Raw genomic sequence first — 12,481 nt, 5'->3', positions numbered from 1 at the left:
CTGCACATGTCAGTTTACGAAATCTCTAGTGGAATTTCACAATTTTTATGCCTTAAATTTCTTTTTTAGAATATACTCACCACAAATCACAAATAAGGAAGAAAAATAAAGCTGTCCTATCACAGTAATGGTTTATATTGTGATCTGTGAACATATACCTTTTCCTTTCCATTAAGATTACAGCCTTTGGCTACTAGAGTAGTGAAATTGTTGACCTTTAATGTAAATGGTATTCAAAATTATATAGTTATCACCATCATCTCAGAGACTAAGAGTGAAGACTTGAAATACGCGTCCTCTTAGTTTTTCGTTAGAAATCTGATTTCAACAAAGTTTTTAATTTTGTGCTGCTAAAAGCAAAATAGAGGTATCTTTGAAATTACACTTTTCACTACAAAGATATATTTGTTATCTCACAATACAATTAGGCATAACTTTACAGAATTAGGCAGAATGTAAGTCATAAAATGAAGAGGATATTACAATCGTCAAACATTAGCACTGGAGTCTTCTTGTTAGTCAAAACAATAACAATTCGGATCACAGGTATTACACAATAAAAGTAAAGAACTTGGCTACTTTTTTTTCCAGACAGGCATTACGTTCAACTGCACGACAGGTATTTAGGACAGAGACGGATTGTGAACGTACTATACTACACACATCTCATATTAATTACAGATGAAATAAAAATATTAATTATATTAATAAATACAAAAAAGTAATTTTATTAATTATAAATGAAATTAAAACCAAGATCCTACATCGATAATCAAACCCAGTACCACAATGCATCTTCGCTTTTGTCCGTCACCTCTAAGCTAATTGTAATACTGAAAATACCACTGAAGTTGGTACTTTGTGGTGGGTGACTTAGTGTATAAACACCTCATTTTTTTTATAAATCAGAAGAAGTAATCCTTTTCGAGGCGCTATCGCTAAACACGATAATTTCACGAGGAGACAAAATAATCACTCTTGTCCATTTCAAATCTACGCGAGTTTGAGACCTATGTTCGGGCGTCCTCCCATAATCTGATCAAAAAAGTAAGTGATATTCGTTACATACAGATTAGCCATTAAGGAGAGTGCACCTCTACTATAAAAATCCTTATATCCCCATCTATATTATAGGCGATGTAATTTCATCCAGGTAAGGTAGTACAGGAATAACCAATTTTCCACCTTTGCTGTCAGTATTTCATTACTGCCTTAAGAAAGTAGCTGGGAAACTTACTAAAGCATCGCGGATTTCCCCATTTGTCACATAGGCCAAAATTGACTTCAAAATCCACGTACATTCTGAAAAGTTTGCTTAGTATCAACGCTTAAAAACATACATGGTCTCCATGTTTGTCTAGATTTGCGTATGTATTCAAGTGAGGATTTTACAGGGTGAGCACAAAATACTTAGTTGGAAAAAAGTGTTCTGCATCCGAAAATTTTTTCGCATATTATGTACCTAGCTGTTTTGGTAATGGTCCTTATCTTGTCCGATATAGCTTTTTCTTTATTCATTTTCTAACATAAGTGCCTTAACGTGCAATAATAAATTATCATCCAAGTACATTGGGCTTAAGTTTATACGCAGTAGTTTCTATAATACTTCAGCCTCAGAACTGTTAATTAATATTAATAGAATTTCAAAGCGCTTATTAACATAAAACATATGGTAATGACCAGGTACTATGTAGGTATTTGCACTCACTCGAAAAATTCTGATAACCAACATGACAAATTCATGTTTTTAAGAAAATACCACCATACTCAGAATTTCTTGGAAAATTAATAATTCAAAAGTATCAAATGTGTTCTACCTTTGTTTTCGACAATCAACTAAAATACGATTTTATAACAACAGAAACGTTCAATTTCATAATCTTCCATGAAATTCACATATATCATGTAAATAGAAAGCTAAAATTACGGGAAATTTGGATATAAAGTTAAATAAAAATATTTCATGCCAAAATGAACTGGCTAGTACTTTGTAACACTATGCAAGGAGGTGCTCTCGTAAGTACTGTTACAGAAAGGTTTTTTTGTCCTTCGCGTACGTAGAGTGATAAGTTTTAAAACAAAGAAGTTAAACTAAAAGTCTTAATGTGGTGTTTTTATTGATTTTATGGCTACTAATAATCCTACTGTAAAATCTAAACGGCCTGCAGGTATAAAAAAGTTTTCACTTATTGATTAATCGTTAGTTAATTAAATTAGACCTTATTAAAATAATAGAACCAATTTCAGATAGTGCCTTTAAACAACAAAGATTACCTGCGTGGCAACCTGTCCTTACGGCTGGCACAGTTCTCCCAACTTTTTTCATAATTGGTATTGCATTTATTCCACTTGGAGTAGGATTGTTGTACTTTTCGGATGAGGTAAACGTCTCAGTTTGAGTTGAATTAATTAATTTATTTGCTACAACTAGATCAGTATTTCATGATCTTTAATGTTTTAGGTGAAAGAAAAGTCAGTAGATTATACTTTTTGTCGAAGTATAAATTTTAATGGAAGTAAATGCGCCGATGTTTTAGCCAATCATAGTGATGTGTCTTGTCTTTGTCGAACTGAATTCACTTTAGAAGAAGATTTTAAGGTAAATATATCTTAGTACAATCCAAAAAAGGTAAATAAAAATAGTAAGCATTGTTAGACTGATCCACTTGAACGTTTAGCATATTTTGTTTGACCCAATTCTTAAAATTTGAACAGGTATAATAATATCAAATATACGGATACAACTTTATTGCAATTATAAGCGAGTTATTTATACATTTATTCCTTATGCAAGATTTGTATATTTCATAATTTTTTCTTAACCTTATCACTATCAATTTATTGCATCTATCAGTGCTATTTATTTTGTTAATGACTCGCTTTTGAATGCTCTGTTTATAAGTATAATTCGAATTAAGGCACACAAATAAATACAGCTTCTGGCCTAAAAATTTGGTTAATTGCTACACTTCTACGATCGTTTGAAATATAAATTTATACTGAGAACAATTCGAAAATGCTAAATTCCTGTTTTTGTTTAAATGCGCAATTTACTTTTGAACACATTTTGCGTTTTTTTTTTTTTGTTTTTTTTAATTAAACATTAAAGAAGTGATACAAGAATTAGTTAGAGCTTATTGATTCGCTGTCAAATTCAGGGAACTAATAGCTTCTCGGGGTGGGGGTTGGTGTAGTAGTCACGAACGTGAATTTGTAAGTGGGAGATCCTCATTTCGAATCTCGTGTTTAAGCTACTTTCTATTTGTTAGAAAATAAATTAAGTAGTAAAGTTTGTGCTTACGTCTTCGTCCACGACACCTAATCGGTAGTTGGACGTTAAGCGCCGCCTGTTAAAAAAAAAAAGGTTTTGGGTGGTAATATAGATAACAATAACACCAAACTTTGAATCAACTTAAAGTATAATGTAATAATAATCAGTTGGCTTAAGCATTAAAAAATAAAATCTACCTCTTAACTATGGACCAGCTAAAAGATCAGTTAATAAAGAAAACGCAGACGAGTTTGCACGGGACACAACAGAGAACATTTAAATTGGAGTTTTTTTTTCTGATAATCTATAAACCTTGTTGCCAGCGCGGGCTACTTAAATTATCTACGATGTGGAGCGCCACAAGGCGATTAAATTACATTATTTTTTACTTACTTAGTTTCTCTGATCTCCCCGTACCTTTTGTATTACATGAATATGTATAAAACGTGATCCACCTCTGGGAATATGCATTAATGTCCAGAGTCTTTTCTAATAAACAAGTAGTTGAGTTCTGTACTATCAGCAAGACAAGTATGATATAAAGGAAAAATAACTCGTAATTTTTTCTTTACGTTCAGCAAATTTGTTTTTTTTTATGAAATCAGTCCATTGTTGGAACACATTTATGTACAAAGTATATATTTGTTTGATGTAGGTGAGTTACACCACAATTGGACTTCATGAATTAGTTATTTTTAGCATAAAGCTACTTTTAATTTTTAGAACTATTTTAGAATTTTATTTCAACTTCCAAAACGAATTTTTAGTTACGTTATAATTATCATTACTTAGTAATGTAATATTACACTAACATTTTCTTTTCATTAAAGGGCAATGTGTATGTTTATTACGGCCTGACAAATTTCTATCAAAATCATCGGAGATATGTTAAGTCTAGAGATGATTTTCAACTCCTTGGAAAATTGGGCACGCCGTCTAGTGACTGTGAGCCATTTGGTTACACTGATGCAAGTAAAGGAAAACAACCTATAGCTCCTTGTGGTGCAATAGCAAATTCCCTCTTTAACGGTATGTAGTCAAGTACATTAAATTTTATTTTAGTTTTTATAGAAGTTATAAACTTACTTATTTTAAAACGCAATTTACAATTGTTCTGCGCATTTAGATACTATAAAGATATTCAATGAGGACAAAATGGAAGTACCTTTATTAAAAAAAGGAATATCCTGGCCTTCAGATAAAGAAGTAAAATTTAAAAATCCCCCAGGGAAGACTCTAAAAGAAGGTAAAGTTTCCAGTATCTGATTTTCAGTTAAATCTAAAATGATAAAAATTTAGATTAAAGTACTAATTAAAAAGTAATACTTTTAAAAATTATGGTGAAGTTTTTGACCGTTGTTGATAGTTTTCTCTTGGAAATATTGAGGAGCGGTTGATAAATTTTTTGTAGACAAATTTCTTATTTCTATTTTTTTAAACCGACGTTTCGGCAAATTTATTGCCTTCTTCAGTGAGATATAACTCTACAGATTTATATTATCCTGAAGAAGCAGTAAATTTGCCGAAACGTCGGTAAAAAACAAAGAAATTGGTCTTCAAAAATGTTATTGACCGCTCTTCAATATTCCCGAGAAAAAACTTTGAAAAACAATATTTCATTTACTTATTTGACGTAGACATGATTACAATATATCTCATAATAATATGCAGACAGGAAAAAAAAAAAAAGGGTTTTTTGTTATTTGCTTTTGGAGTGCCAAATGACACTGAACTACACCATGTTTTTATTGAAGTACCGTACAAAAACACACATTTCATATAGGAGAATGTAATGTTGATTTCAGATTGATTACTTTGTTTTTCTAAGGAAATAAGTAAACTCTTACGTTTTTTGAATTTGTAAACTTATCATTCTATTAATGTCAGAAAAAAAAAAAGTGACATGACAACTTTTTATTAATTACTATATTTTATCCCGATACAACAAAATTTAGAAGAAAATTCTTTGTTTTAGCTTTCAGTGGGTACGCTAAACCAGTAAATTGGAAAAAAAATGTTTGGGAATTGGATGATGATCCCTTAAACAATGGTTTTCAAAATGAAGATCTCATTGTTTGGATGAGAACAGCAGCCTTGCCAAACTTTAGAAAGCTGTACCGCAGAATTGATCATTCAGAAAAACCATTCACTACTGGCCTTCCTAAAGGAAAATATGAGCTTGAAATTGAGTACTGTAAGTGTAAAATTTACCCCTGCGTAAGGATGCTAAGAATAATAATTTTAGAGTAATTTTAAATATAGTTATAAACATTCTTTCTAGTGTATGGAGTAACTTCCTTTGATGGATCGAAAAGAATTATTCTATCAACTACCTCGATGCTTGGTGGTAAAAATCCATTTTTGGGTATTGCTTATATAGTTGTTGGCGGTATTTGTCTCCTACTAGGAGTAATATTTTTATTTATTCACGTAAAATGTGGCAAAAGGTAAGTAATGAAACGATTTCCTTCCTTCCATATTACCTATCTTAATAAGTATATACCTAATCCTTCTTAGAGTTATGACCAATGTTGTGGTCTCAGTGGCACTTTTCCTGGAAACTAAATATAGAATGTTCTCTGAGTCAGAATTTCATTTTTGCCCGAATATGTGAGTCTCTGAGAAACTATGTTTAAAAATAATCTGGAGAACATTCACGACTTCCTCCAACTGCAATGTTACTATTCTAGTTTAAAATTTTCTTATACTGAATTCAGCTAAGAAGAAGAATTAAGTGTTATACTCATTTAAGGAGCTAAAGTTAGTTAATATTAGTGGAACATATCCTGTGAGCGCCATTGTCAATTTCATAACTATCTGGAAATGTATATTTCAATTAGAAACCCCCTAAAATAAATTTTCTGTCAACTCTTTCAAATGAAAGTGAGTATTTATTGTTGCACACCTTTTTAACTATTGATATTGCTCTGATTTGTATATTACATTATTTGAAATATTTTTCCGTGAAATTTGTATCAGCAAGGTTCTTAATTAGATGTAGAAAAAATATGACCATCAAAGTGCAAATATATAATTTTTTGTTTTGTTTTGATAACTTTCTACGCTATCCCCGAACAGGTGAACTTTTCTACGATTCTTGTAAACTTGGATATAACTTAAGTTAGACTCACTGTCACTTGGATTTAAACTTTTTCTAGAGGAATATTGAAAAAAATTCTACTTACTCTAAAAATTTAATTATATAAAATTGCTATTTGAGAAAATTATGAGCGTTCACATAATGTTCTCTATTGAGATAAATTTTTTATTGATGTACATACATATAACATGCTAAAAAGTACGTTCTTTAATTTCAGCACAAGCGAAGTTATAAACGTTAATCCATTGACAACTTATCAGTAGATAAATGCATCAGTGAGATCTTACAGAGATAAGTTTTTAGAGGATGTAAGTAACTTTAACATTTAATTATTCTAATTATATGTATATATATGTTACAGTGAAACACCGAAATCTGGAGAATGTCGACTTTCACCGGTGAATGTCAACATTCACATAGTCGCTTGGTGTATGTCCGAAATATTTGCTAAATACCCTTATTTCTGACTTACACCGGTAAATGTTGACATTCACCATGGTGAATGTTGAACATGTTGGAGATTTATATTTTCTTCTCCGTAATTCAGTCGCTATAAAACGCCACAATTAACGTGGTGCAATTAACTTCTCTTCATCATTAATTTTTAAAACATCAAAACGTTTTAATCGTCTGTAATCCAAAGGTGTGTTGCATTTAATTTTAGCAGAAACCACTTCAGAAAGTATTTTAGAATACTTTTCTTGAGAAAAATAAAAACAATTGTCTTCTCGTTTATCCGCAATTAATGCATTTAACTTTTCAAGAAAAAGATCACGATTTACTGCAGTATCCATTTAGTAAAAATTAGGGTATCGGAAAAAAAATTAAGAAAACGTAGTTCGCGTTATCAAAGCTTGCATAAGACTGACAAAGCTGATTGACTCCGAGGAGGACAAAGGATTTGGCGGGAGAGAGCCAGTCATGTGTTTTTTGACTCTTCTGTTTTGGACCTCCACCAGAGCATATTTGTGATTGTCGACACACACCGGAGAGGGTCCGAATGTACAAAAATGTAATGTAATATTCGATCTTTCACCGACGAATTTGGTATCTGTTGACATTCACCGGTGAAAGTCGACATTCTCCAATTTCGGTCATTCACGGTTACATATGTATACATAAATACTGGACCTTATTTTATTTGAATGTATACATTAACAGATATTAAATTTTCAGATGCAGTGCTAGGGAAAATAAGTAGCATGAAAACAAAGTGTACTTATTAAATTACAAATTTATTAGAAAACAACATATTAAATAGATAAATACGGTTATTTAATTTGATTACCATTTTAAGCAATTTCATCAGCAGTGTGTGAACTATCTAGTTCTGTTACTTTTAGAAATAATTAACAGCTTTTCCTTATTTTCATATTCGTTTATATGAAAAATTTAGTAGAAAAAAAACATAAAGATATTCGCTATCTACTAAGGTTATAGTATACATTCCTTAACAAACAATTAGAAAGAAAAAGTAGACGAGAGAAAAGTGCTTTATTATAATGTGTAAGTTAGATGTCTTTTTCCGATCTTTGCGCTTATTAAAGGTTTGCTGCATATTGTTTTAATGTATTTTACTATTTATAAACTGCACATGTAAAAAATATTATTAGAAGAGAAAAATTAAAGGTACATTTTAAGTAATTTCAGTTTATCATTGTTATATTCATTTCCTAGTAATAAAACTGTAAAGAGTATTTTTAATAATAACTATTAGTGTTCTTATTATTGGCCAATGGAGTGGGGACCAAATGTTGCACTCTTCTGTGCCTACTGAGCAATATTTCTTCAAATACTGTAGTTGCTTGTAATATGATAATAAGCAACCTTAAGTTTGATGGTTAGATAAACTTTGCCCATGGTCTGCTAATCGCAAAAAGGCTGACCATGCTTGTATTGTGTGTGTGTGTCAGGTACGTTACATTGTTAGATTGTTAGATCCAGGAACACCATGATCACAGAAGAAAAAGCTGTTATACGTTTCTTCACGTTTTCTATATTCTGTAGTCCTCAGATAATTGGCAAACATGAGCGGCCAGAAGACCTTAGGCCTTGTAAAAAAAAAAAAAAAGAAGAGCAATATGATCGATAGTTGAGCGTGTAGACCGCCAGAAAAAATATATAGACAATTAGTTTTATATTTAGGCAGAGTAAATCATTCATAGATTAGGTCTGGGTGCATTGCCACTTCAGGAAGTTTGTCACGAATATGAAAATTCAAGAATATGAACTACATCCTCACAAGAAAAGAAGGATTATTTCAATAATATACATCAATATTTTGAGCCCTCATTTAAGAATTCAGGTGTTCTAAAAACATTATTCAACTTTTAATTACACTATTGTAGTATTGCAATCGTGCAGATTTTATATTTTGAATTTTCATTTGTCTGTGTGTGTGTCCGTCATCTACCTGACTTAAATACGAAAAATTGCAGTAAGTTCAAATTTGTTATTTCACTTCAGTGCCAACAAAGGACGCCACAATAATGTTTTAGTTAAGGCCCGCCTATCGAAAATATCTCTTTCTTCAGTCGATGATTCAGTTTTTTAAGATTTTCTCAATAAGCTCCCCAATGATTTTCTATAAACTTGATTTACTAATTGTAAATATGTAGATCTATAATTTTGTTTGGAGCATTTTTCCAAGAAAATTCGATAAGGGAACTTTTCGAAAAACGATAGTGTTCAGTTTTTTCTCTGAAGTGGCTTATTTAATGTGTTATCTTGCCAACTATACAATTTTATTAAACATTACTTGCGAAACTATATTTTCAAACTTGAGGAAAATCGCCCGACCTGAAGCACCATTTTACTGAAAAGATTTTTCAGTACTTCCAGATTTCATTTAAACATCAGAAAGCGATTAATAGCATTCTACATATTTTTGGGAGAATTCAATTAAGGGTTCTTTCAAAAGAGGAGGTGGTTAGATTCCTTCGAAAGGGCCATTTTTCTGTATGGCACGATTCTATTTCTTGTATATTGTTAAGGTGGGTAGCCAAACTCGAGTTGAAAATAAATTCCTCAATTGGAAGTGCTTCTTTTTTCAAGGTTGATCCTCGAAATTTTGTAAACTTCGTATTGGTTGCGGTTGGCTTCTCTGTAAATTTACATTTTAGTGTACTGTACGGTTTTACAAATCATTGATGATAATTAATATGGATCAAACATGTCTTTGAAGAAAATGAATGAATTAGGATCTATAGAAAAGTAGTAAGAGAATGTTGTTGAATGTTCACACCAGATTTTTGGGTTTATAAATATTTTAAAATATGCAGTCAGTCAGCACGTTTGGCATCTGTTACAGATTTAGGAATATTAAATGAGTTACATTAAAAATTGAGCACTTAATTCTCAAACAATTATATAATCGGTGCTACTCTGCTTGTGGATGATTTTGTGTCTGTGAGTGTATTATTTGTTTGATGTAATAAAAAAACTAAAGATAAGGGCAGAGAAGACTGGAATCTCTGGATCTCCATCTTCTACACTAACCCTTCATAATCCTTTATCCATGAATACGAATGGTTTTTGTTTTTATGAATAGATTTTGTTACTATAGGGTACGTACCGGTCAAAGATAGCAATTTTTTGTCGTGTAGGAAGTATCCCTGCTCAGTTTTTAATTTAGGGTTCCTCTTGTCTTAAAGCAGAAGTTCTGAATTGCATTGGATAACCTAAGGGATATGAAGTATGGATTAAAAAAATTCGGTTGATGGCAAAATCATGCACACGATCTAAAAATTAGCTTGATTAAATAATTAGTTGGAGAGTACAAAAAAAAAAGAAGAGATCTAATCTTCTTCCCATGATTATGGGCTTCTTATAAAACAATCTGAAAGAACGTTTAAAGGGAGGATTGGTGCCCACTTGTGGGCTGCCCTATGCTTACGACATCCATCTCGATTGTGGATACAACTATCTGAAATCATAGTAAAATGCTAGGGGTAAGTTTACTTTTATTGCAACAAAAAAAAGAAAAATATTAAATACCCTTTAGTACATTTATTATTGCAGAAATACGATAGGAAGTTTTAACAGAATTACATAACTCAACTTAATAATAGCAAAGAGTGGAAAACAGTTTTATGTTTGCATTTTGGAGGTAACCTTATATTTTCAAATATACGGCGGCTGTTGTAAACTCTTCTAAATATATATTAAAATTGCATTATACAGAATTAAGGTAACAGAATTTTCGTATTTATTAAACTTCTGGTAACATTTGGTACATGGTTTTCTAAAAAATTCATTAAATTAAATTCAATTCATTTTTTATATTCAGTTTACTACCCTTAATAGATGATTATCAGCTAAGTTGTAGGACAAAAATTATTGTTACATTTTCATTTTTAATATATAAGTTAATATAATATAATACACTTGCAAAGTCGTAAGATGTACTTATAAATGAATAAATGTGTAATGGGATAAACCGTAGTAATAACTTCAAACTTAATCCAGATAAGTTAATCGCTTTTATTTTTTATATTTGTGCACAAATTTCTTTAAGAATTTTTGGGTAAAGAAATGACTGGTCTTTCTTAAAATTTACCTATTCTTATTTTCAAAATTTTAAATAGTAAACGATTGTAGCTAAAAAAAACCTGCGTGGCATCTGCTAGACTTCTTTAACTAAGCTTTAGCTAACTTTCTTTAAACTCCGGATATTGACATAATTTATAATTCTTACCATATAGTTTTTCACCGTACATCACACTGGAATGGAAGTCTAACCCATTCTAAAACTAACCCATCACCGAGAACTACTCTAAAAAATTTAAAAATAAAAAATTAAACAAAAAAAAGTAAAGTAATTGCCTATTTATTCAGGCGAGCTTTACGTCCAACTACCTATTAGATGTCGTGGACGGAGGCGACTAGCAAACATACTTTACTGTTTTCTTTTATTACTCATTAAATAAAATCCAAGCTCTAAGACCGAAAATCGAACCCAGTACCACAATACAAATAGGCTTTACAGGTCTCGCCTCTAACCGCTCGGCTACCGTGGCGCCAAATAAAAAAGGTAACATATAATAGAAAATCAAAGAAAAGCCAAGGAGCCTTTTTCCATGAAGAGGTCATTCTATTGAGTATAGAAGTTCTTCCGGCAGAGGAGTTTCTTCAATCCCGATTTTAGAAACCGAAAAATGGCACGTTAAAGAACGTCTAAAAAAATATTTTCATTGAACCTTTCAGGAAATTTGTTATATTAATAAATTAATAAGTATTAAATGTACATACTATATAGTAGTTATATGAAGTTTAAAGAAAATAGATGCAGCCGTTTTCTGTAAAAATCTATAAAAACCTGGAAATACCACTTTCGACTGGCCGAAAGCTTATTTGGCATCCTTAGGTGGTACGTAAGCTTAATATTAATAACAAATGTGAACTTTCTGATAGTTTGTCTTTAGATTACGGTGGATATACTCACACACAAAGAGAGAGCATTTGGTAAAAAAAATCCTTTCGTAAGATTACCAGGACAAAGTCTAAAAAGTAAGCAACATTTAACGATCCATTGAATGAACATAATCGAACCATTCCATTATTCTCTAAATTCAACCATATCTCTACTTCCACTGAACTTTTGACTTCAAAGGAAGATAGAGATTATTCATATCACATTAACGCTAGAGCAAACAAATATTTTGCTCGACGCCTGCGCTCGTGCGCTCTATGCGGCTTATAAGAAAGGCTTTGGGATGGTGCTAACGAAATGCACTGTCATAACCACGCCTTTATGAAAGCACGAGCTTTGCCATTGGGCACTTCTTCTCCCCACCACTGGCACTAAAACTAAGGTTTATATGCGGTTTTTTAATATATCCTTTTTTTTGATGGTTTTGAAAGCAAAATGAGACCCAGAAAATATATTTTCTAGAATTAAAAATCAGTCATTAATTTTAAAAGCCTTTTAAAAATTGCGTATTACACATGTCACACCAATATTTTTCAGAATTCACGAATAATTAACTGAAACCTGAAGCGATCTGTTTTAAACAGTAAATCCTTCTATTTAATTCAAAAGATAATAAAATTTACAATGAAATAATTTACTTTCAACAAAAAAATAGATCCTAACCCTAATATTTTCCCCC

General features: G+C 31.3%; 1 protein-coding gene and 2 long non-coding RNA genes across 3 annotated transcripts; 1 reads left to right on the top strand and 2 right to left on the bottom strand.

The window, feature by feature from the left end:
• Window positions 1-385: 385 nt before the first annotated feature.
• LOC141449408 (uncharacterized) lies at window positions 386-4,102 on the bottom strand. The gene is made up of 2 exons (XR_012455497.1): window positions 3,469-4,102; window positions 386-3,347 (listed from the first exon to the last, which is right to left on the bottom strand). It is a non-coding gene; the product is annotated as an uncharacterized lncRNA (long non-coding RNA).
• Cdc50 (cell cycle control protein 50A) lies at window positions 858-8,015 on the top strand. Its single transcript, XM_074118830.1, has 9 exons — window positions 858-2,168; window positions 2,248-2,381; window positions 2,462-2,599; window positions 4,102-4,300; window positions 4,398-4,517; window positions 5,247-5,465; window positions 5,553-5,718; window positions 6,589-6,679; window positions 7,548-8,015. The coding sequence occupies exons 1-8, from the start codon at window positions 2,126-2,128 to the stop codon at window positions 6,632-6,634; spliced, it is 1,065 nt and encodes a 354-aa protein (XP_073974931.1). The 5' UTR covers window positions 858-2,125; the 3' UTR covers window positions 6,635-6,679; window positions 7,548-8,015.
• On the bottom strand, window positions 7,910-12,134 carry LOC141449405 (uncharacterized). The gene is made up of 3 exons (XR_012455494.1): window positions 11,815-12,134; window positions 9,946-10,051; window positions 7,910-9,474 (listed from the first exon to the last, which is right to left on the bottom strand). It is a non-coding gene; the product is annotated as an uncharacterized lncRNA (long non-coding RNA).
• Between the last annotated feature and the right edge of the window lie 347 nt (window positions 12,135-12,481).

The sequence above is a fragment of the Rhodnius prolixus genome, unplaced genomic scaffold (genome assembly GCF_049639745.1).
Source record: "Rhodnius prolixus isolate KJV_2025 unplaced genomic scaffold, Rpr scaffold_2, whole genome shotgun sequence".
In the NCBI taxonomy this organism is placed as follows: Eukaryota; Metazoa; Arthropoda; class Insecta; order Hemiptera; family Reduviidae; genus Rhodnius; species Rhodnius prolixus.
The sequence above is the reverse complement of the archived record's forward strand: the minus strand, read 5'-3'. Positions and strand labels throughout refer to the sequence as shown.